At 40.2% G+C, this 27,777-nt stretch overlaps 2 protein-coding genes across 3 annotated transcripts; both read left to right on the top strand.

Annotated features, from left to right (window-relative positions):
* The first annotated feature begins 749 nt into the window (after positions 1-749).
* aspscr1 (ASPSCR1 tether for SLC2A4, UBX domain containing) lies at positions 750-18,140 on the top strand. The gene is made up of 17 exons (XM_067498772.1): positions 750-853; positions 1,089-1,144; positions 1,830-1,944; positions 4,485-4,585; positions 6,285-6,342; positions 6,440-6,513; positions 6,660-7,209; positions 7,469-7,522; positions 7,948-8,087; positions 8,822-8,903; positions 8,999-9,065; positions 9,413-9,475; positions 9,973-10,025; positions 14,200-14,251; positions 14,389-14,458; positions 14,888-15,075; positions 17,831-18,140. The coding sequence occupies exons 1-17, from the start codon at positions 764-766 to the stop codon at positions 17,839-17,841; spliced, it is 1,824 nt and encodes a 607-aa protein (XP_067354873.1). The 5' UTR covers positions 750-763; the 3' UTR covers positions 17,842-18,140.
* A 3,617-nt stretch (positions 18,141-21,757) lies between these two features.
* Positions 21,758-27,332, top strand: LOC137124433 (myeloid-associated differentiation marker-like protein 2). 2 transcript variants are annotated; one of them, XM_067499375.1, is made up of 3 exons: positions 21,758-22,112; positions 22,873-23,243; positions 24,413-27,332. In XM_067499375.1, exons 2-3 carry the CDS (start codon positions 22,963-22,965, stop codon positions 25,068-25,070), a joined length of 939 nt encoding a protein of 312 aa, XP_067355476.1. In that variant the 5' UTR covers positions 21,758-22,112; positions 22,873-22,962; the 3' UTR covers positions 25,071-27,332. The 2 variants fall into 2 exon arrangements, with proteins under 2 accessions (XP_067355476.1, XP_067355475.1); XM_067499374.1 differs by lacking the exon at positions 21,758-22,112 and adding an exon at positions 22,159-22,729.
* Positions 27,333-27,777: the final 445 nt, after the last annotated feature.

Raw genomic sequence — 27,777 nt, 5'->3', positions numbered from 1 at the left:
CATTTAAAAGACTAAAATTGGTCTTAAAAATATCAAAACACACTCTAAAACTACGTCAAGCATTCAGTTAAGTCTGACATTCAGCATGATACTACCATAAATGTATTCTTGCCCATTAAATAATCAGCAATTAAAGAAAATCATGTGTTAACTTGTAGTGTAACAATCAACTACCACCCAGCACAGATGTCTTCACGTGCTTGTGCTCCATTCAGACATAGTTTTGAAGTGTGTATCCTGCTGAGTGAGGAAGGAAACTGGTTGTTTGTTTGTTTTTTCAGAAGGCAGCAATTTCCCCCCCAGAACTGAGAACAGTATTCACCTCTCTTTCCCTCCCCGTCAGACTCTGTCTCTTAATGTTCCTCAAGTTGTCAGTTGCTTGCATGTCCTCTGACGCTCTGGCCTCACACCTCTCCAGCTGTTGGCACCATGTGTCACCTTGTCTTTCCATTTTGATTACAGCTTTGATCCAATTTCATTCCTGCTGAGAGAACACAGACTTGATTCACTGCAACCTGTACAGGTCAAACTACATATGGTGCATATATGAAATCATCTACTGTATATGGGCAACTGGCTGAACGATTCATTTAAAGTTTACAGAACGACAAACAGAGATACACGCTGGTGTTGAGTTTTCAGTGTCATAAGCGCCGCAAAAAAATCACTCCCCAGGAAAAGCTGGTCTATTAAACAATTTTTCCCATGTGCAAAAGTATGAATAAAGGTTATTCAAATAAACACAGTGACGTCACAACACACAATGGCAGCCACTGGCACAGCTGTAACTGTTCTCGCTCCAAATGGGCGAAGACAAACAGTAAAAGTTTCTCCAAACACACCGTTGTTACAGGTAACTCGTGTTATGAGAAGATGTCCTGTGTTTCTCGACATGGACAGGTTGTCAATTGTCTTATTTTGTTTTCGGCCAAGCGCAAACTATTGTCCCCCGAGTTAGCTTGTTTGGCTAACACTAGTTAGCCAGTGACAGATCAGTTTCTGCTTTCCTAGGGATTAAGTCAGATACTTTCGGTTATTTTGTGGCATAACGTTATTTGTTACATTCCGATTACTTTGGTCACTCTCAGGTTCTGGAGGATGTCTGCAAAAAGCATGGATTCAACCCCGACGATCATGGTTTGAGGTGAGTATCAGTTGTTTGACGTTAATGTAGCTGTCACACTAAAATTCGCCATACTGCTCAATAAATGTTCGTGTATATTTTCTGGTCTTTTAGCCAATTTAAGCAGATGAAGCGCTAATCCTGGACTGTGCCTGGACACACTCGGATACGTATTTAAGCCATATGTACAGTATACAGTGAACCAAACTCACATGTAGTCTGTAACATATAGAGTGATGAACCTCAATGTTGGAAATAACGCGACGTTTGTTGTTATTGTAATGAGCAGAGCAGGGGGTCTGTTATTTATTTTGTTATTCAGTTGTTCATGTGAATTTTGAGCACTGCATTTAGTTTCAAGGGAAATATTTTAAATTTCAATGTAGCTCTAATATAACTACTTTAATCTACATTTGATGTAAACTTTTTTTTTATATCTCAGACTGGCAACTTGAAAGAAAGAACTAAAGAAAGACTTTATATAAATTGAGAATGTTAAGATACAAGCTAAATTTAAAATTTCTATATTTCATTCTAGTGTAACATAGGAGAAAATAGGGTGGGTATTTGATACTTATAAGCCAGTGAGCTAATTTACCCTCAGGGATCATAGAGTATAATGTATTGTTTTTCGAAATTTTATGACAGGAAAATTGAGTTGTTGCTTGTCCTGTCATGGTCATTCGCTTCTCCTTTTGACTTTCAGGTTTCAGAGGACTGTTGTTGACCTTACGCTACCATGGAGGTTTGCCAATCTGCCCAACAATGCAAAACTGGAAATGGTGACAAGTACAAGGAAACAGGCTGTAGCTGACAGCCAGGTTAGTTAAAAAAGTTAAGTGTGTGTGAGAGTAAGAGAGAGAAACACAAAAGAATGGGGGCTGATGACATAAGAAAGAGGTATACAGTAATTGTAGTCCCTAGTGTACACTGTCTAGCTTCTTTAGCTTCACCTGTACTATCTAATGCAATCGATACACCAGCTCTGCCTTGACTTCTATGTTTAGAAGGTTATGACTTTTTATGTTAAAACTAGTTGATGGTTTTGGGGTTGAATTATCACCCTTCTGACTGTTTCAACTAAAGAACTGAGAAAAAATAACCCAGTAAAAGTAGAATTAAGGGCAGTGAACCTAATGAAATGGCCAGTGAGTGTTTGTGTGGAGCACTATGTGTAAGGGTATGTATGATTATTGTCTGCTATTTGGCATTAACCATCAGCTCTAGTATACGAGTTATCCTGCAGTCTGAGTTAGTGAAACAGAAAAAGTATATAAGCTTACCCCATAAACTGCTCAGCACAACATTAACACTGATGGTCTTAATAATATGAAGGAGGCCAGGGTCTGGGTGGCCACTCTGAGCAGTCTGTGCCTCCACAGACCCAAACACAGCAAAATGTAATACACCTAGTACAGAAGTGATGGGTATACACTTGATACCCAAGTAAAAGTGAAAGGATTGGCTTAAAATGGGCACTGTATCATATTTAAATATTAACCCCCCCCCCCCCCCCCGGTGTGATCAGGACATTTATTTATATTTTGAATATGTGGCAATAAACTGCACAGCGAGTACAACAATGAATACATAGATTTTATGGCTTTTATAGTAAAAAATATCTAGGCAAAGAATATATTATCAATACATGTCCTAAGTCCATGTTCGGAAAATAGACTTTCCATTAAGTCATAATCATATTTTCAATCATATAATCACTAATCATATCTTTTGGGCATCAGGGTACAGCTCAATGATACAGACAAAATCATGTATCACAACATCTTAGACCATTTGTTGTTTATGTTAATGTTTTTTGTTTTGGTTAGTGTTCTCTTCTTAAAGAAATAAGGAAAATGTGGCCAAGCATGGCCAACATTGGGAATTTTCCTTCAGATGGAACAATAAAGTATAAAAAACTGTTGCAGTTACTTCCTGTGCCATGTATGGAAGGTCGTCCTTTTCATTTTTGCCGTTCATTAATTCATAATTACTTATATCTGTTTACCAATGTTCAACAGACAAAACAGTTTAAAGAGATTTGCATGCTGTTGCTTAAATAATTCAGAACGTACAATAGTGATACTGTTGACAGGTTATCAGTATCATGGCACATGAAACGTTTTTAAAAATTGATTTTTTTCTTACTCATTATTATGTTTGGGTAAACAAAAAACCCAAATGATGTAGTTGCATGTTGAATATCATTTCAATATTTTTGTCAGCAGGATATGTGGGTTTTTATTGTCAGTACGTGGAAATACATACCATCTATGTCTGTGCTCACTCTTGTTATTTGTATACAGAAAACCACTTTGTTATAGTAGAGCTGTTGTTTCCTATGACATTATGGCATCATAATCTAAGCAATTAAATCACGTATTGGTTTGATCTTTTGTTTATTTTCATTTGATGTAAGGATGAGTGTTGATACCTCAAAGACACACAAACTCACTCTTGTACCACACACACACACACAGTCTCTTGACATTCTGATCAGCCAAACTGGTGAGTAAGTGTGTTTTGTGTTTGGCTGTTGACAGCCAAGACGCTCTTTTCATCTTTCCAGACGTGCTGACGTGTAGCATGTTTTCTGTGTGCTGGACAACATGGTTGTTGAGTAAACAGATACAAGTCGTAGGATGACTCAGAGAGTGAAAGAACAACATAGACTTGCGCTGATGTCTGGTGCTACTCATTTTCAGACTGTAGGCCCACATGTGCAGCTTAATCAGTTGGATAATCAAAGAGTTTTCTCTATACAAAATGGCTCAAGACAGTAGATCCAAAAACTGGCCACCTAGGGAGATTTTTTTTTCTTTTTTTTCTTTTAGTTTTTTGCATTATTTAAAACTAGCACTAATGTGAGACCCTAAATTAGTCTTCTGTGGTCTGACCAGCTTTCTGTGTTCCTGCTCTGCACCACACTTTGCACAGGCCTTCAGTTACTCAAAGTTATCAAATTACATAAGAGAAAGTCATGGCCAAAAAAATTGGCACCCTTGCAATTCTGTCAGAAAATGCAACCCTTCTCGCAGAAAATTGTTCCAATTGCAAATGTTTAGGTTTTTACGTCTTTTTACGTCTATTGTTTTTGTTTGCAATGGAACAACACAAAAAAAGAAAAAAAACAGAGAAGAAAAGTCAAGCTTAAAAAATGTAAATTAAAAATAAAATTCACACGAAACCCAAAAAATGCACTGGACAAAATTATTGTAGAAATTGTAAGCGTTAATTGATATATATGAGCTGTGGATACATTAATGTTAATCATGTTTTGCTGGTTTACGCGTAAGAAATGTATTTGATGCCAAACATACATTTAAGTAATCTGTGTGCCTGCCGCTATAATTTCCCTCAGGTGAGAATTGCACTACAGTTGGAGGACGGCTCTCGGCTCCAGGGTTCCTTCTCCTGTGGACAGACGCTGTGGGACCTCCTCGCACATTTCCACCAGACCAGGTGTGTATATGTAGATGTATATTATTGTATACCTGTCTTTGTGGGGGCCAATCTGAGGACATAATCGGAAAGTGTATACAATATTTGAATACAATATTTTTTATTATCCCTCCTTTACAGGGTTGGTTGAGGGGTAAGGTTTTTTGGATATTTAGGTAAGAATTTATGAAGAGTTAGTGTTGTTTTTTTCCACACACTGCATTCTCATCGCCGACATAACAGTAGTTTCATTGGCACTTTACACTGAAATTTAAGTGATTTTGGATTTATAATAAGTAGGCATTTAGTTTTAACATTTTCAGCTTATGTGTCCAGTTGACATGGTCCACTGCTCTAATATACCTATGAGCCTCAGCAACCATCTACATACAGTACTTTTTAATTAATCTAAAGTTAAATAAGAAGTCAAAAGTTATTTTCTTTAACGTGCAACTTAAGAAGACGGTTTTATCAAAACCGTAACATTTTGCTTATGCTTTAATTTTTTTATGGTCCAAAACAGATTTTGACTCATTACAACATTGGAAGAGCCTCAAATTCATAATAATTTATTAAACTCTGCTGGGCGATTGTCCATGAGTGGCTTTCAGATCTTTATGAAAAACTGATTATTACCTTTAAGCACAGAACTGAATCTTTCATGTAGTACATTAAACATCTCTTTGCACCATAATGTTACAGTGGGAAGAGTCTCCTTGATCCAGCTTAACAAAATGCATTTTCTTGCTAGAAGCAGTAATTTATCCAGCAATTAAAATTTTAAAGGGTTGGAATGACACATCTTTGAAGGGTAAACCCAAGAGGAAAAGTCCCGGATCTTTTGAATTCTCTCAATGTCTTAATGATGATTAGGATTGTTGATGATGAAATCCCCAAATTCTTTGCAATTCTATATTAATAAGCATTATTCTTAATGTGTTAAACATGCATTTTTTTTCACAACCCTCCTCTATTCTGACTTCTAAAAGCCATTCCTCTTATAGGAGGCACTTTTTATACCAAATCATATCATAATAACCTCATCATGTTATCATTCTACAGACCTTTGTCCATAATGGTGATATAATTTGTCTACTCATCCTGAGTAAGTCGCCCTTGTTTGGTCCTCACCAGTATAACTAAGTATAGACAACAGATGTGTGTTTCCCTTACATTTCACTGGGCTGGAAAGTGAAGGTGATCATGGTGCAGGAATGAACGCAGGCCAGCTCTGTGCTTAATAACCTCCCTTCTTCTCACCAGTCTTCTACCAAAGTTTATGTTTTCCCACACATCACTACCACTTATTCCCATTCAAGTGCACGCTCACACACATATGCAGCTGTTGTTCAGTAGTTCCAGCTGTGCAGTCCAGGTGCTTGTGCATTCGCCCAGCCCTCATCTCATCTCTATTAAATGACATCACTCCGTGTCATGATCCTTTTCCAAGAAAGTTACGCTTCCATGAATTGATTTCAGAACTGAGGAGAACAATAGTAAAACATTTACGGCTCAGTTAATTTCTATATGGGATTGTGCACACATGGTTTACACATGCATACAGCAGGCCACTGCATCACATGAGGTTTTATTAAAAAATCACAAAACTGGTTTCCTTCAACATGATAAATTCACTTCTGTGTTTTGTTTTGTCACAGCAAATAAAAATAATAATAAGGTTATTTTAATATCTGTTTTTGTTATATTGTTATTTCCCCAGTGACACAGAGCTGTCTGAATCGGGATCTACTCCTGTGTGTGTGTACATGAGAGATGAGGTATGCAATGTTCTTTTAACACTCCCCTTTTTGAAATAAAGGTGAGTTTTTGGTAACGTTTGTGTTTGTGGGTGTGTGTGGGTGTGTGTGTGTGTAGGTGAGTGGGGAAGAAGTACTGAAAAAGACCACTCTAAAGTCTCTGGGTCTCACAGGAGGAAGTGCCATTGTCAGGTAGACTCCTTGTTTTCCAAGTTTGTGTGCGTTTTTACTACAATCACATCATACTTCCAACTGTATGTAAACTGCAGTTGTCAGTGCATCTGATCAATGCTGGAGTTCATGCGTCTAGTAAAGCTATTGTACCATATCTCTTTAAGGTTTTTACTTAAAAAGAACAAAACCGGAGAAGAAGATGGCGGAGAAGCCCCTGAAACAGTTGCTATGCCAACCACACCTGTTGCCAAGGATACCACATCTAGCCTGTCATCTGAGCCAGATCCTGATCAGTTGTATTCAGAGATGTCAACAACAGACATGCCAATTAAAAGTTCAGATAAAAACAGGCCAGCGGAAACACCTGTGTCTTCCACAATCACACTTACTGACAAACAGGAAGAGGTCCTGAACCCTAAGGATGCAGTTCGGCCTAAAGTCCCTCCTGTCAGTAGAGGAATTTTAGAGGTGGATGGAGAAGAAGCAGGACCGTCAGGACTAAACTCTTATCCATCTTCTTCCTCCTTGTCCACTCCCTCAGCTCAATTTATTCCCTTCACTGGGGGTGGTCAGCGCCTCGGGGGACCGGGGGTGGGAGCAGTTGGGCATTCACTATCTTCAGCTTTGTTATCCTCACCTCTGTCACCTCTGACTGCTATAGTAGAATCACCGAAAGCTAAAAAAGCCAAATCCAGCTACAGTTCTAAGACCAAGGTGAGCCTCCAAAAGTAGTGGACATAAAGTATTTTATTATCTTTTTTCCAGATGATTAAATCTTAAAAAAACAGCACAAGTCATGAATGACCCTGTTTTGAAGAAATGTGCCATTTTAGCTTTCCTTTTGAACTAGATTCATTGATTACACAACATTTTGCGTGAGATTGAAAGTTTATTCTTGACCTTGAACACAATAGTGGACGGAACAATCCTCCCACATGTAATAAAGTGTCTTGCTTTTTCTGTTCTTTCACAGCTCCCAGCCATTGCTAGCCAGCCAGAGGAGGATCAAGAGCTAGAGTTCTTAAAGGTAAACCGATTTGTTTCATGTCTGAAGCTTTTGTCCTTTAACCTGTTGATTTCAGGTTCATAGTTGTTTGCTTGTTTTCAGCTTGAAAATGATTTTGTAACTTATCAATTGAGAGTTTGATTCTGTCTTACATCTATTATTTCTTTACCAATAAGAAGTATTGCAAATTGCAGCAATCAATCAAGCAAGATCCTTAATTGCATTAATAAGCAAATTGTCACAACAGCCAATGCAGCTCCAGCTTGTCCGTGTTAATAAGGATGCTGAATCTAAGTGCCAAACTACAAGAAATTACTTCTTGTGCAGCCTCATGCAGCATGTTTGCCAGGTTATGTCCATACCTTCCTTAACTCTCACCTTTCGTGAGATGCCTGTAACAGCTTTTAACAGAGTATCTCCATCCTTTCAATCCACTTGATTTGCAGCCAGTGGAGAGGGAGCCTCTCATCTACCACCTGGACTCAATGTCCTGTCACTCTGAGAACCTCGGAGATCTGCCTGATGAATTCTTTGAAGTGACAGTGGATGATGTGCGGAAGCGCTTCGCCCAGCTGAAGAGCGAGAGGTGAAATGAAGTGTTTGAGAGACTTTGGGTCAGATGACTGAGATATTTTGTATAAATATCTTGTTGCTGATCCAGGCGAAATGTCTGGTTCAGATGTTCTTCCACTGTTTGTAACAGATAATTAGTCAGTTTGGCATTTGGTCCTGTGGTGTTTTGTCGATGAATAACCCTTAATTGCAGAATACCATAGCAATGATGAGAGGTCATAGGCAGGGAGAATGCTGGGCATTACTGTGTGCGTTTTGAAGTTTTTATTTATTTATGAGCACTTCTTCAAAACAGATGCAGGCAAGTTTACTCTGCACTCTCTGGATGCAGCCGCAGCAGACCACAGCTGCTGAGACTGTGTGTGTGTTTGCAAACGTTCTCATTTATAAGACACCATGTACACTACAAACACTTCTAAATATGGCGTATCGGGACCAATTAGTAAGGCTATTTTGTGTAGACATTCATCCTTCAGCCGTCAGGTTAAGACCTCACCGCGAACATCCTTTAATCTCCATCAACACTGACTTTGCTGACTGCCTCATGGCTACACTACTACTGTGTCAATGACTGCAATTACCAAGGGTGGAATTAAGCTGACCACACCAATTTATCTGACTCTGACACGCACACAAACAGACACACATACACGGCCACACACGAGCAAGGGTTTAAAGAAGAAAAATCTACTCTTTCGTTTATCTGCTCTCTGACTGTGTCTGTCTCCTTTGCCCTCACTCTTTTAGGAAGTTATTGGAGGAGGCTCCACTGATGACTAAATCTCTGAGAGAAGCACATATGAACGAAAAGATGGAAAGATATCCCAAAGTCAGTTACGCATGCACAATTACAATTCAGTTTTTTTTTGTTTATTTTTTAAATACACAGACATTTAATAACAAGCTGCCAAATTGTGTCTACAGGTGGTCCTGAGGGTCCAGTTTCCAGACAGACATGTTCTACAGGGCTTCTTCAGGCCCTTGGACACAGGTGTGTGCCTTTTTTCTACATGTATGTGCGTGCAGTTAGGCGAGTTCTCATTTCAGCTGGGTAGCCACAGGTATGGCTGCAATGTTAAAGCTACTTGCAGCTCTCTCACCACATGTATGACTGTAACCACAGCTGAGTGTCAGAGACAGCAAGAATAGGCCAGGTCTGTAATTCCAGGGATTAGATCCACCTCAGCCCCAGTAGCAGCTCGACAGCCTGCAGAACAACACATATAAAGGAAATATCAAAAAGGGAATTATACTTCACACACTGACTGATGCACCTGGATCAGTTAGTTCATGCATAAATTGATATTCTGTGTGTTTCTGTGTGTGTTTCCTGGCCAGTTGGTGCTGTGGGGCACTTTGTGAGGAGTCACTTGGAGGATCCTCAGCTCAGTTTCTACCTGTGTAAGTGTCAATAATTTCCACACTAATCAATTACAACATTCTCAAGCATTAAAATCAGTCCTGTGGCTCATTTCTAAAGGTTTGAAAATTATATGTCTGCTCATTTACACATTCCCATAGTTCACATTAACTTAATCTGTATGGTGCACTTGACGTGCCATCATCTGAGCCTTATACTCCACTGGCCACTTCATTAGGTTCAGCTCTACAATCTAATGCAATCCAATACTGCAGCTGTTCCAAGACTTTTACAGGGTCATCATTTTCTCAAACTGTCAGAAAAGTGATGACTTTTGTAGGTGTTTATTATCAAGGTCATGGTGGGTGATGGAGTCGGTGTCAGCACTCAGTGTCATCATATTTTCAATGGCCATATCATTTATGCCTGCTTTTTGAAAATGCTTGTGATTCCAGGGGTTTTGAGGACTATGTCCTCAGTCCTCAATTTCCAATTGGGAAATTTATCCTCTTTTCTCTCAAAACAATTTTTTTTTTAGTCATCACCCCCCCAAAAACCATTCTGGACGACCCTTCAGCTACACTTTTTCAGGTAAGACTCCTCTCACACATATTCACAACTGGAGATAACACTTGGTGGTGGTGATGTGGTCTGTTAAAGTCAAAATGATTTGACTCTAACAGACCATGTTGCAATCAAACTCCAGATAACAACATCTTCAAAACTTTGACTTTGAAACTATGTCAACACACACATCCCTCATTCGTCTCTCTTTCTGTCTTCCATTACAATCTGTTCTGCCTCTTTTCCTTTTTCTCTTTCCACTCCTTTCTTTTACATTTTTTACACAGTCACTATCACACACACACAAACACAGACTGTAAAATGTATCAGCTGGTTGCTCTCTGCTCTTCAAAGCCCCACCAGATTCCCAGTTCTCCCCCTCTTCTCTCGCTCCTACACACTCTCACACTTGTTCCCCCTCTCTCCACTGTCCTTGACCCCAGCTGGGCTTGATTTTTCCCAGACTGGCACATGGGGATAATACAGGCCTTGCTTTGATCTCGAGACACACACTAACACACATGCACGCCTACACACACACACACACACACACACACACACACACACACACTACACACAGAGCAATGGGTATTCTTGATGCTTTTTTGCCTTCAAGTTCAGAGCCATTCGTGTGGTTAAGCGGTTAAAAGTGAGGAGAAAAAAAATCCTCCCCCGAAGAAAAGTTGGATGATCAGTCTCACAGATTGTCCTCATTCTCCTATTTTCGGATGACTTATTTTGTCAGTGCTTTGCTACTGTTTTTGTCACTTTAACTCAACCTGAAGCAGATGAAAGACAAACTGGAGGAAGGAAAAGTTGTTTGAAGTGATGCTGTGTTGTGATTATGAACAAGATTTGGAAGAACTGCTACAAAAGATAACGACCCTCAGAACCACACTTTGAAATGTTTGTGTGTTTGTGTCAATCTCGAGTCAGATCTGATGTTCTGATGCAAGTCGCACATCTCTTTTTGTTTTTCATCTTTTCCTCCCTGCCTGATTTTTGATTCCAGCTTTCTCTCCTCCTCCACCACCATCATCTCGCCAACCCTCTCTTGTACCTCACCGCCTCCCACTGTCACTCCTCCTCTCACCCCCACATCTCTACCCATTACTGACTTAAAAGCGTTAAAGCACACAAAAACAAAATCTTTAATCCTCTTGATCTCATGTCACTCAGACACACACACTGTCTGCTTGTTTCCCTGTCTATACATTAATCTGTGATGTATAAACACACATAAGGAGTATTTAATTTCCTTTTTCTTATTTCACAGACATAAGTGTGCACTTCGATGTATTCTCTCTCTTTCGCGCACTTGCTCACACAGACACACACTCACATACACACATGCACAGATGCAGACTTTAATCACTTTGTGTCATGTCAGGAAAGGAATGTTTCCCAACCCAGCAGTCCTTTGATACTAGGTGTCCCCTCCCTCATCCGTCTCTCTTTCTGTCTTCCATCAGGATCTGTTCTGCCTCTTTTCCTTTTTCTCTTTCCACTCCTCTCTTTTACATTTTTTACACATACACACACGCACATACACACACGGACATACACACATGCGCGCGTGCACACACACACACACACACACACACACACACACTGACAGGTCTTGTCCCCTTGCATGGTCTTCCCAAATGGCACTCATGCTGCCAAAAGGAGCAGGATAGCTGGAATGCCCGATGTTTCACTGTAACACATTGTTTCCTGCTCACAGGGCTGTGATGGGATGCAATTAGACCACTGTGTCCCATTTTAGCAACCAGCTAGTGAGGGTGAGGGGTGACAGACAGAGAAAGGACAATGTGTGTAAGAGGGGTTGTAGTGGAGGGTGAACTCGCCTGATCCCAGTAACTGCCTTGCCACCTTTTTGTTTTACTCTGCTGGTTGAAAGTGTGTGTGCTACTTGTTTCACCTACTGTTGAATCTGTTAGTTGGCTTTTCGCTAAGCCATGCACACATTTAGTTATTCTGCTGGTACACCTGTCCTACTCTCCCACAAGCCGCATATGCATTAAGGATGTCTCAAAATGGTCGTCATTTTTGAGAGAATCTCTCTGTCTTAATTTCAGAGATATTCTAATTTCTGCCTGATAACTGTTGATTTTACTACCAAACACTACAACACGGCACATTTTGACACCCAGAACTCACTAGGTAGTAAGCTAAAGTTAGCCCTATGAACAAGAATTTTGTAAATGCAGTTCTTATAAAGGCACTTAATGCCCTTATATGGGGCTGCATTACATTTTATGAAAATAAAATGGTATTTCTCAATAGTATTTCTCAGAGTCTGAGAGATGTTTTCATACTCCTTCTTTTGTTTGATCAACAGCCTAACACCCGAATATACACCAATCACCCACAGCATTAACACCTGGTAGTATTTTTTTCTTAAAATATGAAGAGATTATAAATGCTGATGTATTAACCAGGTGTCAGCTGTGATAAATCAGCTCCACCTTTACCAACAGTCTTGATCATTGGTTTTTATTATTAACTGTGTATTTTTTGCCATAATTCCTATAGTTTTCTCAATGGAGTAGTTTTACTTTTGTACTGAAGCAGAGTATTTCCATTTTACTTTAATACTTTTACTTGAGTAAGATATTTGAAATGGTACTTGTAGTGGAGAATTATTATTTTTAGACCAATACTAGTACTTTTAGGCCAGCACGGTGGTGCCTCCGGGTTCCGCTCCCAGCCCGCTGCGAACATTCCATGTGGAGTTTGCATGTTCTTCTTGTGCTTGTATGGGTTTCCTCCGGTTTCCTCTGAGTGTCCAGAAACGTGCATGTTAGGTTGATTGATTACCCTAAATTGAATGGTTTTCTGTCTGTGTATGTCTCTCTGTGTTGACCTGTCCACCACTGTTAATGGTGTGACTGCTTGGTGTATACAGTTTATACTGATATAAAACTGAGAAAGCAGCACATAGATAGTGAAACAAACAAATGTTTTGCATTTTTGCTTGAGAAGTCATATAAATGCATATTGTACCAAGGATTTATTGGATGTTGTTATTAATTGCTCACCCGAGAAAAAAAAAACATATTTAAATAACACAGTATCCTTAACACTACAGTTAAGTTAATCATCAGTGTCCATGTAAGGAGAAAACCAGTGAGGGAGGCCTGTTGCGGCAAAGGAGCTCAAGTATTCAGTGTCTATTAAAACAGCAATTGTAGATTTGGTAGCTCATAGGCAGTTACATCCATCCATCTATTATTTGTAACTGCTTATCCTATTTGGGTCACGGGGGGGCTGGAGCCCATCCCAGCTGTCATTGATAAGAGCTGCTATACACCCTAGACAGGTCTATCTGCGGCCAACGCAGAGAGGCATACATGGACAAACAGCGATTCACACCTACGGGCAATTTTAGATTCACAAATGAACCTAACATGCATGTTTTTGGGCTGTGGGAGGAAACCGGAGTACCCGGAGAAAACCCACACAGGCAAGTGGAGAACATGCAAACTCCACACAGAAAGGCCACGGCTGGCTGGAGCGCGAACCTGCAACCTTTTAGCTGTGGGGCGGCAACGCTCAGGCTGTTAGATGTTAGAAGATATATTAAGTGGAAGAAAATGGAAAAATATTTTTATTTTTTGTTATAACAAAGCTGAAGTTCGTCCCTGTTGTCCACCACTAAAGCTAACCGTTTACTAATTTGCGTATGTACCACTACAACCTCTGCTAAAATGACAATGTGAATGTATACATGAGTAGAAGACTTGGCGTTTTATTTTTTTGTCTCCTTACTATTAGAGACACAGACGTGTGCACTGCTTGCCTGCCTGTCTGTCTGTGTTTCTACCTCATAATTGTACGGTTGAAAATATCTGCCTGCAACTGGTTCATTATAACCATTAAGGCTATCACGGGAAAAAAGTGTTGTGCTTGAGGGGTGAAAGTGTTTTCACTAACCATTTGATTGGTGCTCATTTTGTGGTGTGCTTCAAAGAACCATGGTTACTAGTACAGATCCTCCAGCAATGAATCATGCTCAAAAATGAACTTTTGCTTGGATGTGGTAGCAATGCCTGGTTTGTGTGTAGAGAGAGGTAGTTTTGTTTGAAATTTTTAATGTTTCTCACAAATTGAATTATGTGCCAAACATTTTTGAAGCTTTCTATTCATTTCTCTCTCCCCCCCCCCCCCCCCCCTCTCTCTGTGTCTGCGTCTGTAGGCCGACCTATTTCCTGGTGCACTGGTATACTTCGGCTCTGACATTAAAGCAGGTGTTTGGTCTCTTTTTTTGTTATTTTCTTTCACACACTGATTTGATTTTAGACACTGGTGCATCACTAAGGAATGTAACATAACAAAACGATAGTAAACACCGTGTACTGTATGTGACTGTTTGTTTCCTCCCCAGATTTTTACCTAAAGAGGGAACTGCTTGAATCCTCTGTCTCAGCCGCACAAGCAAATGAGTCTGTTGCAAGGTATGAGTACATGCGTGTGTTTAAATTTGCGTCTGAGTGTGTATATGCACTTTTATCCTGCAGCAACCAGACTATTTTCCTGTCACAAAGCTGTCATCATTGGAATCCCTTTGAGGTTCTGCCTAAACAGCAGGTGCCCCCATGCACCTTCATTTCCTCTTCACACGCACAAACACAAACCATTTTCCACTCCTACTAAAGATAGAGCCAGCTTCCCAAAATTGACCCCCACCTGTTGTCCTTAAGCCTCTTTAACAAGGTCAATTCTTGGCCTCTGGTGTAGAACTGTATCTCGCACAGTAATTTAACTTCTGCCAGTAAAACAGTGCTGCTTTGAGTTGACATACAGTATGAGTCTGTCAATAAAATTCCTTTTTCTATTTGTTTTTAAGATTCTAACTTTTTCGTAATTCTTGCTCCAAACTTTAGCTGCATACTCCAGTCTCCAACATCCTCCTCCATGTCACTGGGCTCAGAGGAACCGCTGCCTCCTCCAGAGCCGATAACAGGCACCAGCGGATCCCCGCAGGATGACCAAGACCTGTCAGCACACACTCAGGCTGCTAAACCTGCCAGGTCTGACCCAGGCAAGGTGCCCAAGTGGCTCAAGCTTCCAGGTAAGGACAGAACAGTGTGCACAAAACACACATCTAAATTGTTGCCTTTTAGCTTCTTTTACACTCCCCTTTCAAAACCAAACCAAGAAAAGTAACAGTCATTTTACTAATCCAAGATGCCATAAGTGATGAGCTTGTAGAGGGAATACAGTGATGATGTTTCTGTGTGGTTGCTTTTATATTAATCCTAATACACAAAACACTTTCAAACTAGTCTTGTTTTCTGTCCTGTTTTGAAAGGCTTTGACAAGCTCGTTTTACTGCAGGGAGAAGAGTCCTAGAAGGCTTTTCTCATACATAACTGAAACATAAAATAAATTAAAAGACATGGCATGACTTTTGTATTTTGTCACTTATCACTTATTCACTTTCCTGTTAGGCTTTTGGAGGGGTCTGAATCCTTTTCAGGACCTTTTTTAGCTCCTCGTCACGACTGTCTGTGGTAAAGTTTTTCTACAGTAAAGATGAATGTTAGGAATGTATTCCCTCTGTGGGGGTAAAACATTACACAAGCTTCAAACGCTCCTCAAAGTCAGACTGGGCCTATAAACACTATAAACACACCTGAAGAAAGTTACAAACCCATAGCACATCACCACAACCGCACCCAGCCGTGCACATGGTATTTTGGAATTATTGCTGTATTTCTCAGATCTCAAATCTGTCAGTTTATTTTATTAGGTAGTAATTTGTCACTTCATACTTAAGGAATTAAGCTGCCAGTCTCAGACATTTTCTGTAATCCTTTTTGAAATAAACAATGAAAATTTTCTCTGTGTTTGGAAGAAAAATGTAACACTTCTAGTTTACAGACAAAAACCTCTAGTGAAGTTTCTTGCTTGTGTTTATAACTGCTAATTCATTTAAAACAGCAGAAACAAATAGTACAATTCTACAGAGAAAAGTGTTTTACTTTTACTGGAAATGTAGCAACAACTTTGATGGTGTTGGACTAGCCACGAATATAATGTTATCTGTGTCAGCTAGCCCTGCTCTCTGTATGAGGGGGTGTTAACTCAGTAGAACAGTAGCCATGACCATTAAGATGAAAAGTTTAGTTGTGAATATGTAGATGTGGGTTTCATCTACTGTCGCACAATCTTGTGGTTGGTCTGCTTTCCTTTGACACCAGAAATGAAAAACCACAGACCCTTCTCTTCAGTCTCGTCTCAGTTTTGGTCATTCTCTATGCACTTTGAGTTTGATTGACAGCTTTTACACCAGCCCCAACAAACAGAATCAAAGACACCAAAGTTCATAAGAACTGCACACACTCAACACTGCCTCCAGATTTCCTCCTGAGAATTTGCTTCCATTTTCATTAGAAAAATAACAGAAGGCTTCAAGCGACACAGTTCTTGTTGTGGTGAAAACACACAACCACACAACACACAACAATGCATAGGAAATGGCCTTTTGAAAGCACAAGTCCTCATGACTCAGAAGATAAGGATTCATGTTAGGATGAACCAATTAGCATAGGTCAGTTGCCCCGTCCGGCCCAAAGCACCACTACAGAGACTCGGGAACTAGCGAGGGAGCCTGTGCTGGGCTACATCAGACAGCAGAAGTCCCTGTGGTCGGTCCAGGCACGAAATTTTTCTGTTGTTCAATTGTGGTGTTTCTGGTGGTCAGTGTATTGATGTTTTTTCCTTTTAATATTACTCTTGTTTTTTTTTCTCTCTCTCTGTCTTGTTTGTTTTCGTGGGCATTTTATTTTTGGCTGATGTCTGCGTGTGTGTCCATGTGCATCTCTTAAGAAAGTTATGGCTGCTTTTTTCTTTCATGAGGAAAGTTAAAAGAAACACGGGGTGGGGTGTAGCTGAATCAGGAATTATAGACTCCATGTGTGGAGCCCTACATAGGACACACACAGACTCAGTAGTGTTTCACATATTCCATTTGAGACAGTTTGTCCATTACTGAAGTTGTCCTGTACTTTAACCAAAAATAATGACATGACCCCATGTGTTTAAGCATCTTGGGGAAATCGAGTGGGCACACTTTGTCTAATGATTTTTTTGAGATGCCAATTAATCTCTGTATCTTCTAAATAAAGGTCTTCTGCTCCTTCCGGCATCATGATGATCCACACTGTTGAGATCCACACACAGGAGTTTTGCTAATATTTAATGCATATTGTTTTGAATTCAGTATTGGTTCTTGATTTAGAAATTTCTTTTAAGATATTCCTGTCAAAATATAAATTTGTTTTGGATGACATAACAGGATTAGATGTAGAAAGAATATGTACACAATTAAAAACAGAAAAATAAATGGCCTGGATTCAATAGCAAGCTGCCCTTTACAGAAGATTGCATGAACATCTGGCTATTGTGCAGAAACCTCTGGTGTCAAGTGTTTATTATATGTTTAAAGCTAGATTATGTAATGTAATTTTCTCCATATTTTCTAGTATAGATATGCTCCATAACTTAACCTATTGTGGAGAGGTGCTGTCAACACCTCACATGATAGACTAAGAACAGCAGCAGATCAGAGATATTGTTTTGAGCGAGGCTCAGCTTTCTAACCAGTCAGATAATTTTTTAGTGCTGTGTGTCACTGTCTGACATAAAAGTGTTTGACGCAGCATCACTATTTGACATCCTGGGTGGATTGATGTTAAGTCTCATGCTACAGCAAACTTGATTCCCAAATGTTGCATATTATAACTTTTCAAAATTGCATTTTTATCTTGGATTTTTGTGTTGGAAAACAGGTGAGTTAATTCCTGTTTCCTTTTCTTCCACAGGTAAAAAATAAGATTGCTGCTTCGACAGATGCCCGACATGCTCTGCCTTGTAGACAGAGTAAAGAACTTGGGTCTTTGCTGTGCTTTAAAAATGGTTCAAAGTTTTGGAGGACACCTGCACTCAGAGAGGTTTTCTAAATGTCAACATTATGAGATAAAATAGTGAATATTTCACAGCCTGTAGAAACGAGGCTTGATGTGATTCATTCTGGTTCATTTCTGGGAGGAGAGAAGTGCTGTGCTGAAAATACTGTTTTTATTCAGCAGGTGAACAATGTAATGCTCAGTGAATAAAGATTGTTGTACTAAATGTGCTTTATACTGTCTTATTTTAAAGTTTAATGTTGTTCTTCCTCTTGACAAAATAATCACACTCAAAATAAGTTTAGTAGCTGTTAGAAACTTATAATCTGATTGAAAACTCCCTGATTTATGCTAGTTTAAAGTGCAGCTTCCATGTTAACGTAGCACATCTTGTTAAATTCTTCACATCAACACTGCCTAAAAACTTACAGGTATATTGCCACACAAAAGCCCAAACACAGTAAGTATGTATTTGGACAAAACAGAGTTGAAACTGATATGTATATTTTTTATGGAAACACTAGGTATAAGTTCATTTTCAGTAACCTCAAAAGATCAAACTACATTAATGGCACAGAAAAAGGCAAGCAAACTAAAACAAAGTGACACTTCAATAACCAATTAGAAAGCCTTAGTTTTTTGTGGGGAGGCAGGTATATTTATTTTGATAAATCAACATCCTCTTCCAGTCAGTTAATTGCAGATAATTAAACCACGTAGCAGCTAAATTCAGTCATGATAGAGAACAAATCCCAGCTGCACTGGATTCAGTACAGACTGAAGATGAATGAGAGACAGAAATTAAATGAACATTACAATTAACAACATGAACTTGGGACCATAAAAGAGAGAAAAAAGTTTATTTTCCAAAGAATACCAGTCAAAATAGTAATTTAAAAAACATTACAACCCTTTCTTTCAGCTTTGCTGTAGAGTACTGTTCTCAGCCTTTGTGCAGAGTATTAGCCTCATTCTCTAGTTGTGCTCGAAAGTAAAAGAAAAATATTATGGTATTAATTTGAGGTTTCATCAGAAAGATCTGGGCCTGTGTGCATTTGAGTTTGTGAGTACGTATTAAGGAGCCTCTAAATATTTTTTAAGGTGCTCTTCTGGTTTTGACCTCATCATACACACAGTTCAACAACCCCTGACTCTCACATGCCACAACTTACGTGACCTGGTATTAGTACACGAGCAGCATGCATTTCCGTGTGCTATCAGTGTCACATTTACAGCATGTTCCTCGGTCCTTTCTTCCACTCGTGTAGCTGCAGGACGGACTTCAAAAAGAGGCCGAACACAGAGGGGAGCAGGACTGTGTTTGGTGGGAGAATGAGGGAGGAGTGCATTCCTCCACTTGTCACTCACACACACACACTCCACACTCCCGCTGTCTCACGCTTGCAAATTAATTACTTCCAACTGCCCCTGGAGCCTTTGATGCCACATAAAGGCCATTTATGAATTATGTAGGTTCTGTGTTAGTGAGGAGAGATTAACTCGCAGTTGAAAGTTAAGTTTCTAATTCAGCCTCTCATCACTTCACTCAATTAGAGCAGTCTTAAAAACAATGGAATTATAAGCCAAAAGTGTTTTTCTGTGACTTGTTGGAAGTCACAATGTTTAAATTCCTTCTTATTTGTGAATGCAGTTTGTGAAAATACAGAGTTGGACTTTTGGGAGACTCAGGGTCGTTTCAGCTGCAGAACTGCTGCTTTGTTACAACACTGCTCTCTTATGGCCGCTGTGGCAATAACAGGTCGTTCTGAAAGGTGATGACACATATCGACCACAGCATTGACACCACTGACAGGCGAAGTGAATAACATAATCTCATTACAATGACACCTGTCCAGAAGTGGGATAGATCAGGCAGCAAATAAACAAGTTTTCTGAATTCGTGGTAGGATAAAGTCGTAGGGATATGAGAGACTTTGATATGAGCCAAATAGTGATGGCTAGAGGACTTAGGTCTGAGCACCTCCACAACAGCAGTTCTTTCTGATGGTGAGCTCCTCTCTGGATCTGATGCCCTGTTTCCAAGGCAGCTGCAAATCAGGAGATAGAGGACACTATCATTAACAGCATCAGCAGTTCCCGGTGTAATTCCTGTTCTTCTGCGTTGCTCACCTGTAAGATAGATGAGAACATATGAATGATTCAGTCACTGTCCTCATCAAAGAAACCTGCATTAAGCAAATGATATTCGTCATTTGAGATGTGTAAACCAGAGCCACACACATTTATGAAGATGATGAGCTTTAAAGTAAAGGCAACGTTGTAGCATTCTGTAACTCTGCTTCCATCTGGTGGTCTGAAATGAATGTCTCACTGCCACTGTATTATTTTACATAAACTACAGGAACATTTGTATGAACTGAATTCTGATATGATTTAATTTTTATATATTGAGGTTGAGGCACTGCATCATATTTTCACAATTTGAAAATAATTTGTAAGCTAGAAGGAGCAATTTCCCCTCAGGGATTAATTGCTACTATTTCTTATTCTGACGTTAGCTCCATCCCGCACACTGTCTAAGGAATTAAACTAAAGTGAATTATTTCTACTTGTATCATGTTGATAACAAGGTTAAGCGTAAAAAAGGTTGTGATTTTGGAATTTTGGAATATAAATTGGAATTGACTAAGAGACACTACAGATCTTGTGAGGTGACTTCTTCCAACAGAACCCCCAGATTTCTGTTCCCTGTAACATATCCACTAAATTTTCCGTTTATTTCTGAATTCTTCTGACTTTTTATTAATTTATTTTTCTTTCTCTGTTAAAAGAGTGGAACATACAGTGTAGGCCTTTTATTCTACTTTGGACCATATCATGTTGCAATCTATGAATGTGGAGCAAAGACAGAAACATCACACACCTGCAGGTGGAGACAGAGACCTAAGGACACGCAGGATAGAGGCCTGGCATCAGGTTAATGGTGTTCATGACATAAGACCATGGTTACATTCCTGTACGTAAAACCAAGAGCTGACAGTTACAAACCCTGCTGCTATATCATTGTATTCATACGGAGTGAAAGACATGTTACAGTTTAACCCATGAGTGTTTTGATGGTTTGTACAGTAAATGCTAAATAAAATAATAAAAATTATCTTTATTATGAAATTATACAAATGATTATTGATAAATTAAAGCAGGTGTTAACGATCAGCTTTGCACCCAGACCACAACGCTGGCAAATCCAGTGGGCAATGTGCTTATTTTTGTCCCATTCTTGTTATTGCTGTGAGCTCTTTTCAAATCACTTTATGAGCAAATAACAATAATATAACTTTGATGCTGGAGATTTTAGTGATTTAATGTGCAACATTTCGGATGAATTTCCAAAGTAACATAACAACATGTTTGGAGCATATTCCATTTTAAATTTTCCCTTTAAAGACCCAATAAAAACATCTGCCAAATGACTAAATGTAAATGTGTCATTATTATTTAGACACCACACAGAATGAACTATGTTCTCTTGTGTTGGTTACAGAACTGCTCCTGTTCATTAAGCATATAGAGGTCACTGGATGGACACTGACAAACCTAAACACTATTTCACATTGGTGATAAAAGAGGAATGAGTGTGGTGGCAGAAATATGTATCAGTTCGGCACCAGCTGCATCAGTTTTATTGTATACACCTCTCTTGTGCTGAAGCTTTCAGTTTCATTACTACACCATCATATAAAGATCCTGATCTGTGCACTCAGTCATCTTGCCTTATTCCAAAGGGTCTGTAATGTGTCCGCGTGCCTCTGACCCCACCCCCCCCAACACTTGAGTGATGGCCCAACCCCACATAACTTCCAGTCTGGTCTCACAAGTGGACACCCCCCCTCCTCACAGCACAGAGCGGGGACAGTGTGTGAGGAAGAGTGTGTGACACATACAAACTGAACAGATCTGGGTAAATAATCTAAGAAGATTTTACACGGAGGTTCTGAGTTTGTATCATTTCAGATGTCATCAGGTTCGGATGTGGCCGTGCAGAACTTATTTCTCAGTAGAGTCAACTTGACTGGCAACGTCTGGATAAACGTCCTGGACTTTCACAATCCACAAGTTGTAGTCCAAGAAAAAATAGCTGCAGTCGGACAGAGATACCAGTCCATCTTCTCTGGGTGCATGGAGCTCAGTCTGGATATTTGTAAATGTTGAGTCAGTGTGATATCTCAGTTAAGAGGTGAGTGATTGTGCGAGTGAGTGTGTGTGTGTGTGTGTGTGTGTGTGTGTGTGTGTGTGTGTGTGTGTGTGTGTGTGTGTGTGTGTGTGTGTGTGTGTGTGTCTGCCTGGTCGAGGAGATCTCCAGGACAGATTTCCCGTGTTTGACACACTTTGTAACATGCTCTGATTCAACAACACAGAAATAGAGTCAGAAAGTCCCCACCTAGTCTATAAAAACAAATGAAAGGCAGAGAGGGGGTGACAGACCACTGCCAACCCTCACCTGAGCTTCTTGGTCCCGCCACTGGAAGTTTCATTATTGTTTGAGCTGAAGAGCAGAGACCTTCATTTCTGATAAAAGACCAGCAGTGTTTTAACCGTGACAGCGCGGTAACTTTATTTAAAGATGAATGAAGAAATCACAGGAGGGCGAAGAGAGACAGAAGCAGGCAGTGGCCCAATTTGACTTCAAATGGTCGCAGTGAAGTGACAAAGCGTAATTAAACAGCCCAGTGAAACGCCGCAAACCGCGCAGACCCCAGACGTGTCCACCAGAAACTAAGAACGTGACGCATTGGCTGTTGCCATGGTGACTCACAAAGCTAAAACCAACTGTGTTGTGAAATGAGCAAACATGTAAGTCTTTCAAACATCTGATCGTACACTTCAGATATGTGTTAACGTGGCTGCGTGTCAGTAATGTTGTGAGTGTGTGTGGTTTTCAGTGTTTGGAGCACGTTTCAGCACTTTAACCTCAGCTTGTGGCTTGTGTTTGACAGATGTCAAGACGCTGAATAACATAACAGGACTCACGACTCATATACCGCGGACTGTCCAGACTTTACCCCCCAGTCGTCCTGTCCTCAGTCATGGCTTCACACGTAGGTCCCTACCTGAACAACAACACCCTGTGCTCCTCTTTGGGTGCTGCCCGAATCGTTCAGCTGACTATGGGCTGCGCCGTGATCGCCATGGTTACGCACAGCGCGGGTTACGGTGGATCACAAGGTGTCTTCTGCATGGCGACGTGGTGCTTCTGCTTCGCCCTGTCAGTCGTGATCTTCTTCCTGGACGCTACTCATCTGTACAGCTGTCTCCCCCTGTCCTGGACCAACCTCACGGTCACATGTGCTGCCTTCTCCACCCTCTTGTAAGTTCAGGTGGGATCTATGAGGAACATTTCCCCTCACACTGCCCAGAAAACATCTAAAATACTAGTAGTTTAGAATTATATTATGTACAATCAGTAGAACACATTTCATTGTGTATTGTGATTTGGGTCATTGGTCAGTGACTCTGCTCCCATTATTTCAGGACCCACCTCCCTCAGCTTTACTGTTTCCTCTCACATACTCTCAGAGGAGATTTGGGCAAATTGTCACACAGTTTATTTCTTTAAAACTAGGAGTACAATTTTCAAAAATCAAATAGCCATAGTATGTGACACCTTCAGTCACCATCCAGTTTACTTTGAATCAAGATCACCCTAAACTGAGGCCAGCAGTCAGCTGCCTACATAAACACAGACATGGGTTTTATTTGCTGTAATCAGACCTTTAAGTGATTCCTCTAAAAGGGGATTCCTCTGTGAGTGATGGGGGCTAAAATCCACAGTCCCTAAAAATGTATTCAAAGGTTTCTTTGATACCAATAAAAGTTTTCAGCCTTTACCAATCAGCCACAAAATAACTAAGAGTTGCAGTTTAAGAATTTTTGTTTTTTTAAACACAAAGCTAATTTTATGCATAAAGGTTTTTAATTTCATCCACTTGATTTAATAAATTCAGATTGCTAAAGCCTCTAATGTACTGTGGTTACACATATGAATATATTTTTTCACAGAATGGATTGTGGATTTTGGCCCACGTTACTGTACTTCCATTGAAATGACTTGAATAAGAAATCTCTCAGTAGCCAGTATGGACAGGAGGAATGATTACAGCATGCAAAGCCTCTGGTCAAACATATGCGGCACCTGACTGTTATTTTAAGCCATATCAACTTTTTTGCTCTTTCATTTTAATATGACAAACGTGTTTAACAACGCTGTGAGTGCAATGAGAAAATGCAGGATAGCAGTTCAGTCAGAATCTAGTTCAGAAGAGAGAATTTGTGTTTGCCATTTTTTTGACTACAAGTAGTATAAAGATATCAGACCCAAGTGAGTCTAAGTTGCCGTAGACCTCTTTTAACCAAGACCAGTTTTAGAATTTCCTCTTTGTATATAACCACCTGATTATAGATCTGACAAAGATAGTGAGAGGACCATGAATTAGATTGTTTTGTCATGTCGGTTGTGTTTTTTGTGTTCGCTTGCAGGTATTTGACAGCCTCTGTGGTCTACCCACTCTTCTTTCTTCAATCCGAGTGCCCTTACGCTGGCTGTGATGTCCGAAATTTCCGCATTGCCGTCACCATCTGCTCCATCCTGGGCACTGTGGCCTATGGATCCGAAGTAGCTTTGTGCCGAGCCAGGCCGGGCCAGGCTGTTGTGGGCTACATGGCCACAGTCTCCGGCCTCCTAAAAGTCGTTCAGGGCTTTGTTGCCTGCATCATCTTTGGTGCTCTGGCCAACGGGAGTGAATATACTCGCTATGCTGCCACAATCTACTGTGTTGTTGTGTATGCTTTCTGCTTCACCCTAACTGCAGTACTGGTCATAATGACTATGTGTGGGCGGACCAGAGCCATGGGCTGTTTGCCCTTTGAACGCTTTGTGGTGGTGTGCACCCTCCTGGAAGTTATGCTCTACCTTACTGTATCAGTGGTGTGGCCCATCTTCTGCTTTGACACTAAATATGGCACCCCATGGAGACAATCTAATTGTGGATGGGGGAAATGTCCGTGGGACAGCAAGATTGTGGTGGCTGTGTTTTCCTTCATAAACTTTGGACTGTATGTGGCCGACCTAATCTATTCCCAGAGACTACGGTTCATCTCCACACATGTGTCCTCTAACGTACGTGCAGCACCATAAAGAACCCTAATTTTGGCATCACTGGTCTGACAAGTTCAAGTCATTTATATGTGTCACAGCTTATGTTTTGTGTGTGTGTGTGTGTGTGTTTTTGTTTGATATTTAAGAAGAAATTGAAATGTTTGAAAGGGAGAGTTTCAAAGTACTAATGTCCAGAACATCAGTGTGGCTGCACATGGTCTACAACTGAGGCACCCAGATACCCCAAATTCACAAATTCTGAAAGCACTGTGGAATGTGAACTATGGAATTTACCACTATGTCCCCTCAGCCACACCCCACTGAGGTGACACCCCATCCCTCTAACTGACCCCTTCTGCCCTCTAAGCCACCCTCAACGAGGCAGACAGGGCTTACTGGTATGTCCTCCTAAATCCTCATATAACAAGCTCTCCCACTACTCTTCACCTGTGGTACCACACATATAAGCACCCAAACACACATACCTACTTGTGTTTCTGTTCAAATAATATAATGAAGTCTTGAATATAAATAGCAGATCTAAAATGGCATCTCTGGCATCCCTGTCATCTGCGAACCCCACACCAGTTTTCTGAGAACATTACCCAGACTGCCAAAAATACACTTGAGCTCTCCGTACTTGTGGGGCAGCATTTATACAGTAAGAAGCTGGCATCTGTAAAACTTTTTTTTTTTTTAAAGCACAGTGTTCAGAATGTTATAATTTGTATGTATCCTGTGTGACCTGGGAATGTTTAGAGAGGCTGAGAGAAGATGGTTTTTATGACTTAATATGTTCTTAACTAACAGGTCGAATGGCAAAAGATCTTTTACTTTTCTTCATTTCCTACATCTCTGGCAGTTGAAAACTATCTTGGTGGGTACATAGTTTTTATTGATATACTGAAGAATTATCCTGCTTCAACTTGTGTTAGTGTTTACCACGAGACTTGCAGTTAATTCAAAAGTGAGTGTTATCCAACTGAAAACAAAAGAGCCAGACATTTTCCCAAAGGTCTGCGGGGACCAGAACAAGCTAAACCAAGAGTGAATCTTGGCCTGGATAAGGTGTCCAAAAACATGATTAAAAATGATAAATATTTCTGTTGCTCTCTGTACACCGTAGACTCTCTTTGTGAGGTAATAATGTATCAGTGTTGTATATAAAGTTTGTTGCACTGCCCCCATGTGGAAATTAATGCAGGATTAAATATAATGTCAGTGGACAGATTTGACCGTTTGTCCATTATAGGGCCATGCATAGAGAAATAAAAATGAATTCAAGCCATTTATCCCCATTCCCCCATCTACATGTCCTTGGACTGTGGAAGAAAAACACATGCACGCTCCACGCAGAAATCCGGCAGGTAAATTCAAACCAGGGATCTCCCAGTTGTGTTGCCCAAACAGAGTCACTTCACTTTACGCTCCGGCATTTTATTGGTCATGTGTGAAACATAAAGATTTGTGAGAATGAAATAAAAATTTACATGGAGTTCAGGTGTTAGCGTGTGTGCCTGCTCTACACAACTTAAACAATTATAGGATTGAATGTTTTTATTCAGCAAATGGACAGTTAATTCAGGGGTGAGTTTGCAGCGTGTTTTATACGCTCTTCTCTTTTGTACCCTTTTTATCATCTCCTTGGTCTCACATCTTTCATCACTTCATAACTTCACCCATGTGCGGGTTCACCATGTGATTGTTGTTAAGTCTACTCGGTCTGGGTACGAAACCCCAGAGATCATCCGAGACATTTCTAGCTTTGGGCTTTTACCAGTCCTCGATCATTAATTTGCTACATAGTGTGACTATCTACTCCACCATTTCTGTACCCTCTGGGCATAAACGAGAGTAGAGAGAGGCCTCTCTGGCTGCCGCCTCCTTTGTCAGCAATGTTATCTTAGAAATAAAACAGAAGGGATCTGATTCCACTTTCTCTTTGTCCTCCATTTCTCTTGATTAAGATTTCTTTCTTTAACTTTGCCTCTGCTGATTTTTTTGTCCCTCCATTTCTTTCCCACATGTCATACCAGTTATCCTGTCCTCCTCTCCATCGTTTACTCCTCTCTGGTTTGGTCACCTCAGTGAATCTCATCTCTCTAATCCAGGATAAGAGTATTCCCCTGTCACATCTGCAAGTGCTATGGATGTATTATAATAATTCCTTGGGAAGCCACAGTGCCACAGCATACGTCTAACAAGACTGTCTCAGTGCTCAGCAGCAAATCCAACACCAGTTGGCTGCTCTTGTTTCCAAATCTTTCTAAGACCACAGAAAATATCAGTGTGTGTTTTAGAGATTTTACACTCTGTGACTGTATTTGTAGTACTAGTATGTAGTAAGTATATACAATTGAATACCATGTCCAAACAGTATGAGCAGATGAGCAGAGGATTACTGTAGCTCTATGTAAACAAAAATGTCATTTTTGTGGCAAGAATTATCCGTGTTGTTGAAGTAACATTTTGCTGCTTTGCTGCTTTCACAAACATTTTGATCCTCTGATAAATCCTCCACAATTATTTTTATTGACAGGCCCTCTGGAGGCAGCACTCAGCCCTCTCTGACTAATATTTCAGAATGAGATGTAACGTCAGTGGAATATGACAGAGCCCAGAGAAAGCAACCATTGAATGTGACGGACAGTGTTGCCACAGAGTAATCTGCAAAGTCTGTGTGCTCCATGCTCCTCCAAAGATCCCCATTTAGCAGCTGTTCTCCATATGGCACTCATTTTATTTC

The sequence above is a fragment of the Channa argus genome, chromosome 3 (assembly GCF_033026475.1).
Source record: "Channa argus isolate prfri chromosome 3, Channa argus male v1.0, whole genome shotgun sequence".
NCBI classification, from domain to species: domain Eukaryota; kingdom Metazoa; phylum Chordata; class Actinopteri; order Anabantiformes; family Channidae; genus Channa; species Channa argus.
The sequence above is the reverse complement of the archived record's forward strand: the minus strand, read 5'-3'. Positions and strand labels throughout refer to the sequence as shown.

Excerpts from the sequence above, each read along its gene's own strand:
- aspscr1 (XM_067498772.1), top strand. The coding sequence starts at position 764 with ATGGCAGCCACTGGCACAGCTGTAACTGTTCTCGCTCCAAATGGGCGA. Across the intron at positions 10,026-14,199 it reads CTTCAGCTACACTTTTTCAG|GCCGACCTATTTCCTGGTGC; the intron begins GTAAGACTCCTC and ends CTGCGTCTGTAG. Across the intron at positions 14,252-14,388 it reads CGGCTCTGACATTAAAGCAG|ATTTTTACCTAAAGAGGGAA; the intron begins GTGTTTGGTCTC and ends TTTCCTCCCCAG.
- LOC137124433 (XM_067499375.1), top strand. The coding sequence starts at position 22,963 with ATGGCTTCACACGTAGGTCCCTACCTGAACAACAACACCCTGTGCTCC. Across the intron at positions 23,244-24,412 it reads GCTGCCTTCTCCACCCTCTT|GTATTTGACAGCCTCTGTGG; the intron begins GTAAGTTCAGGT and ends GTTCGCTTGCAG.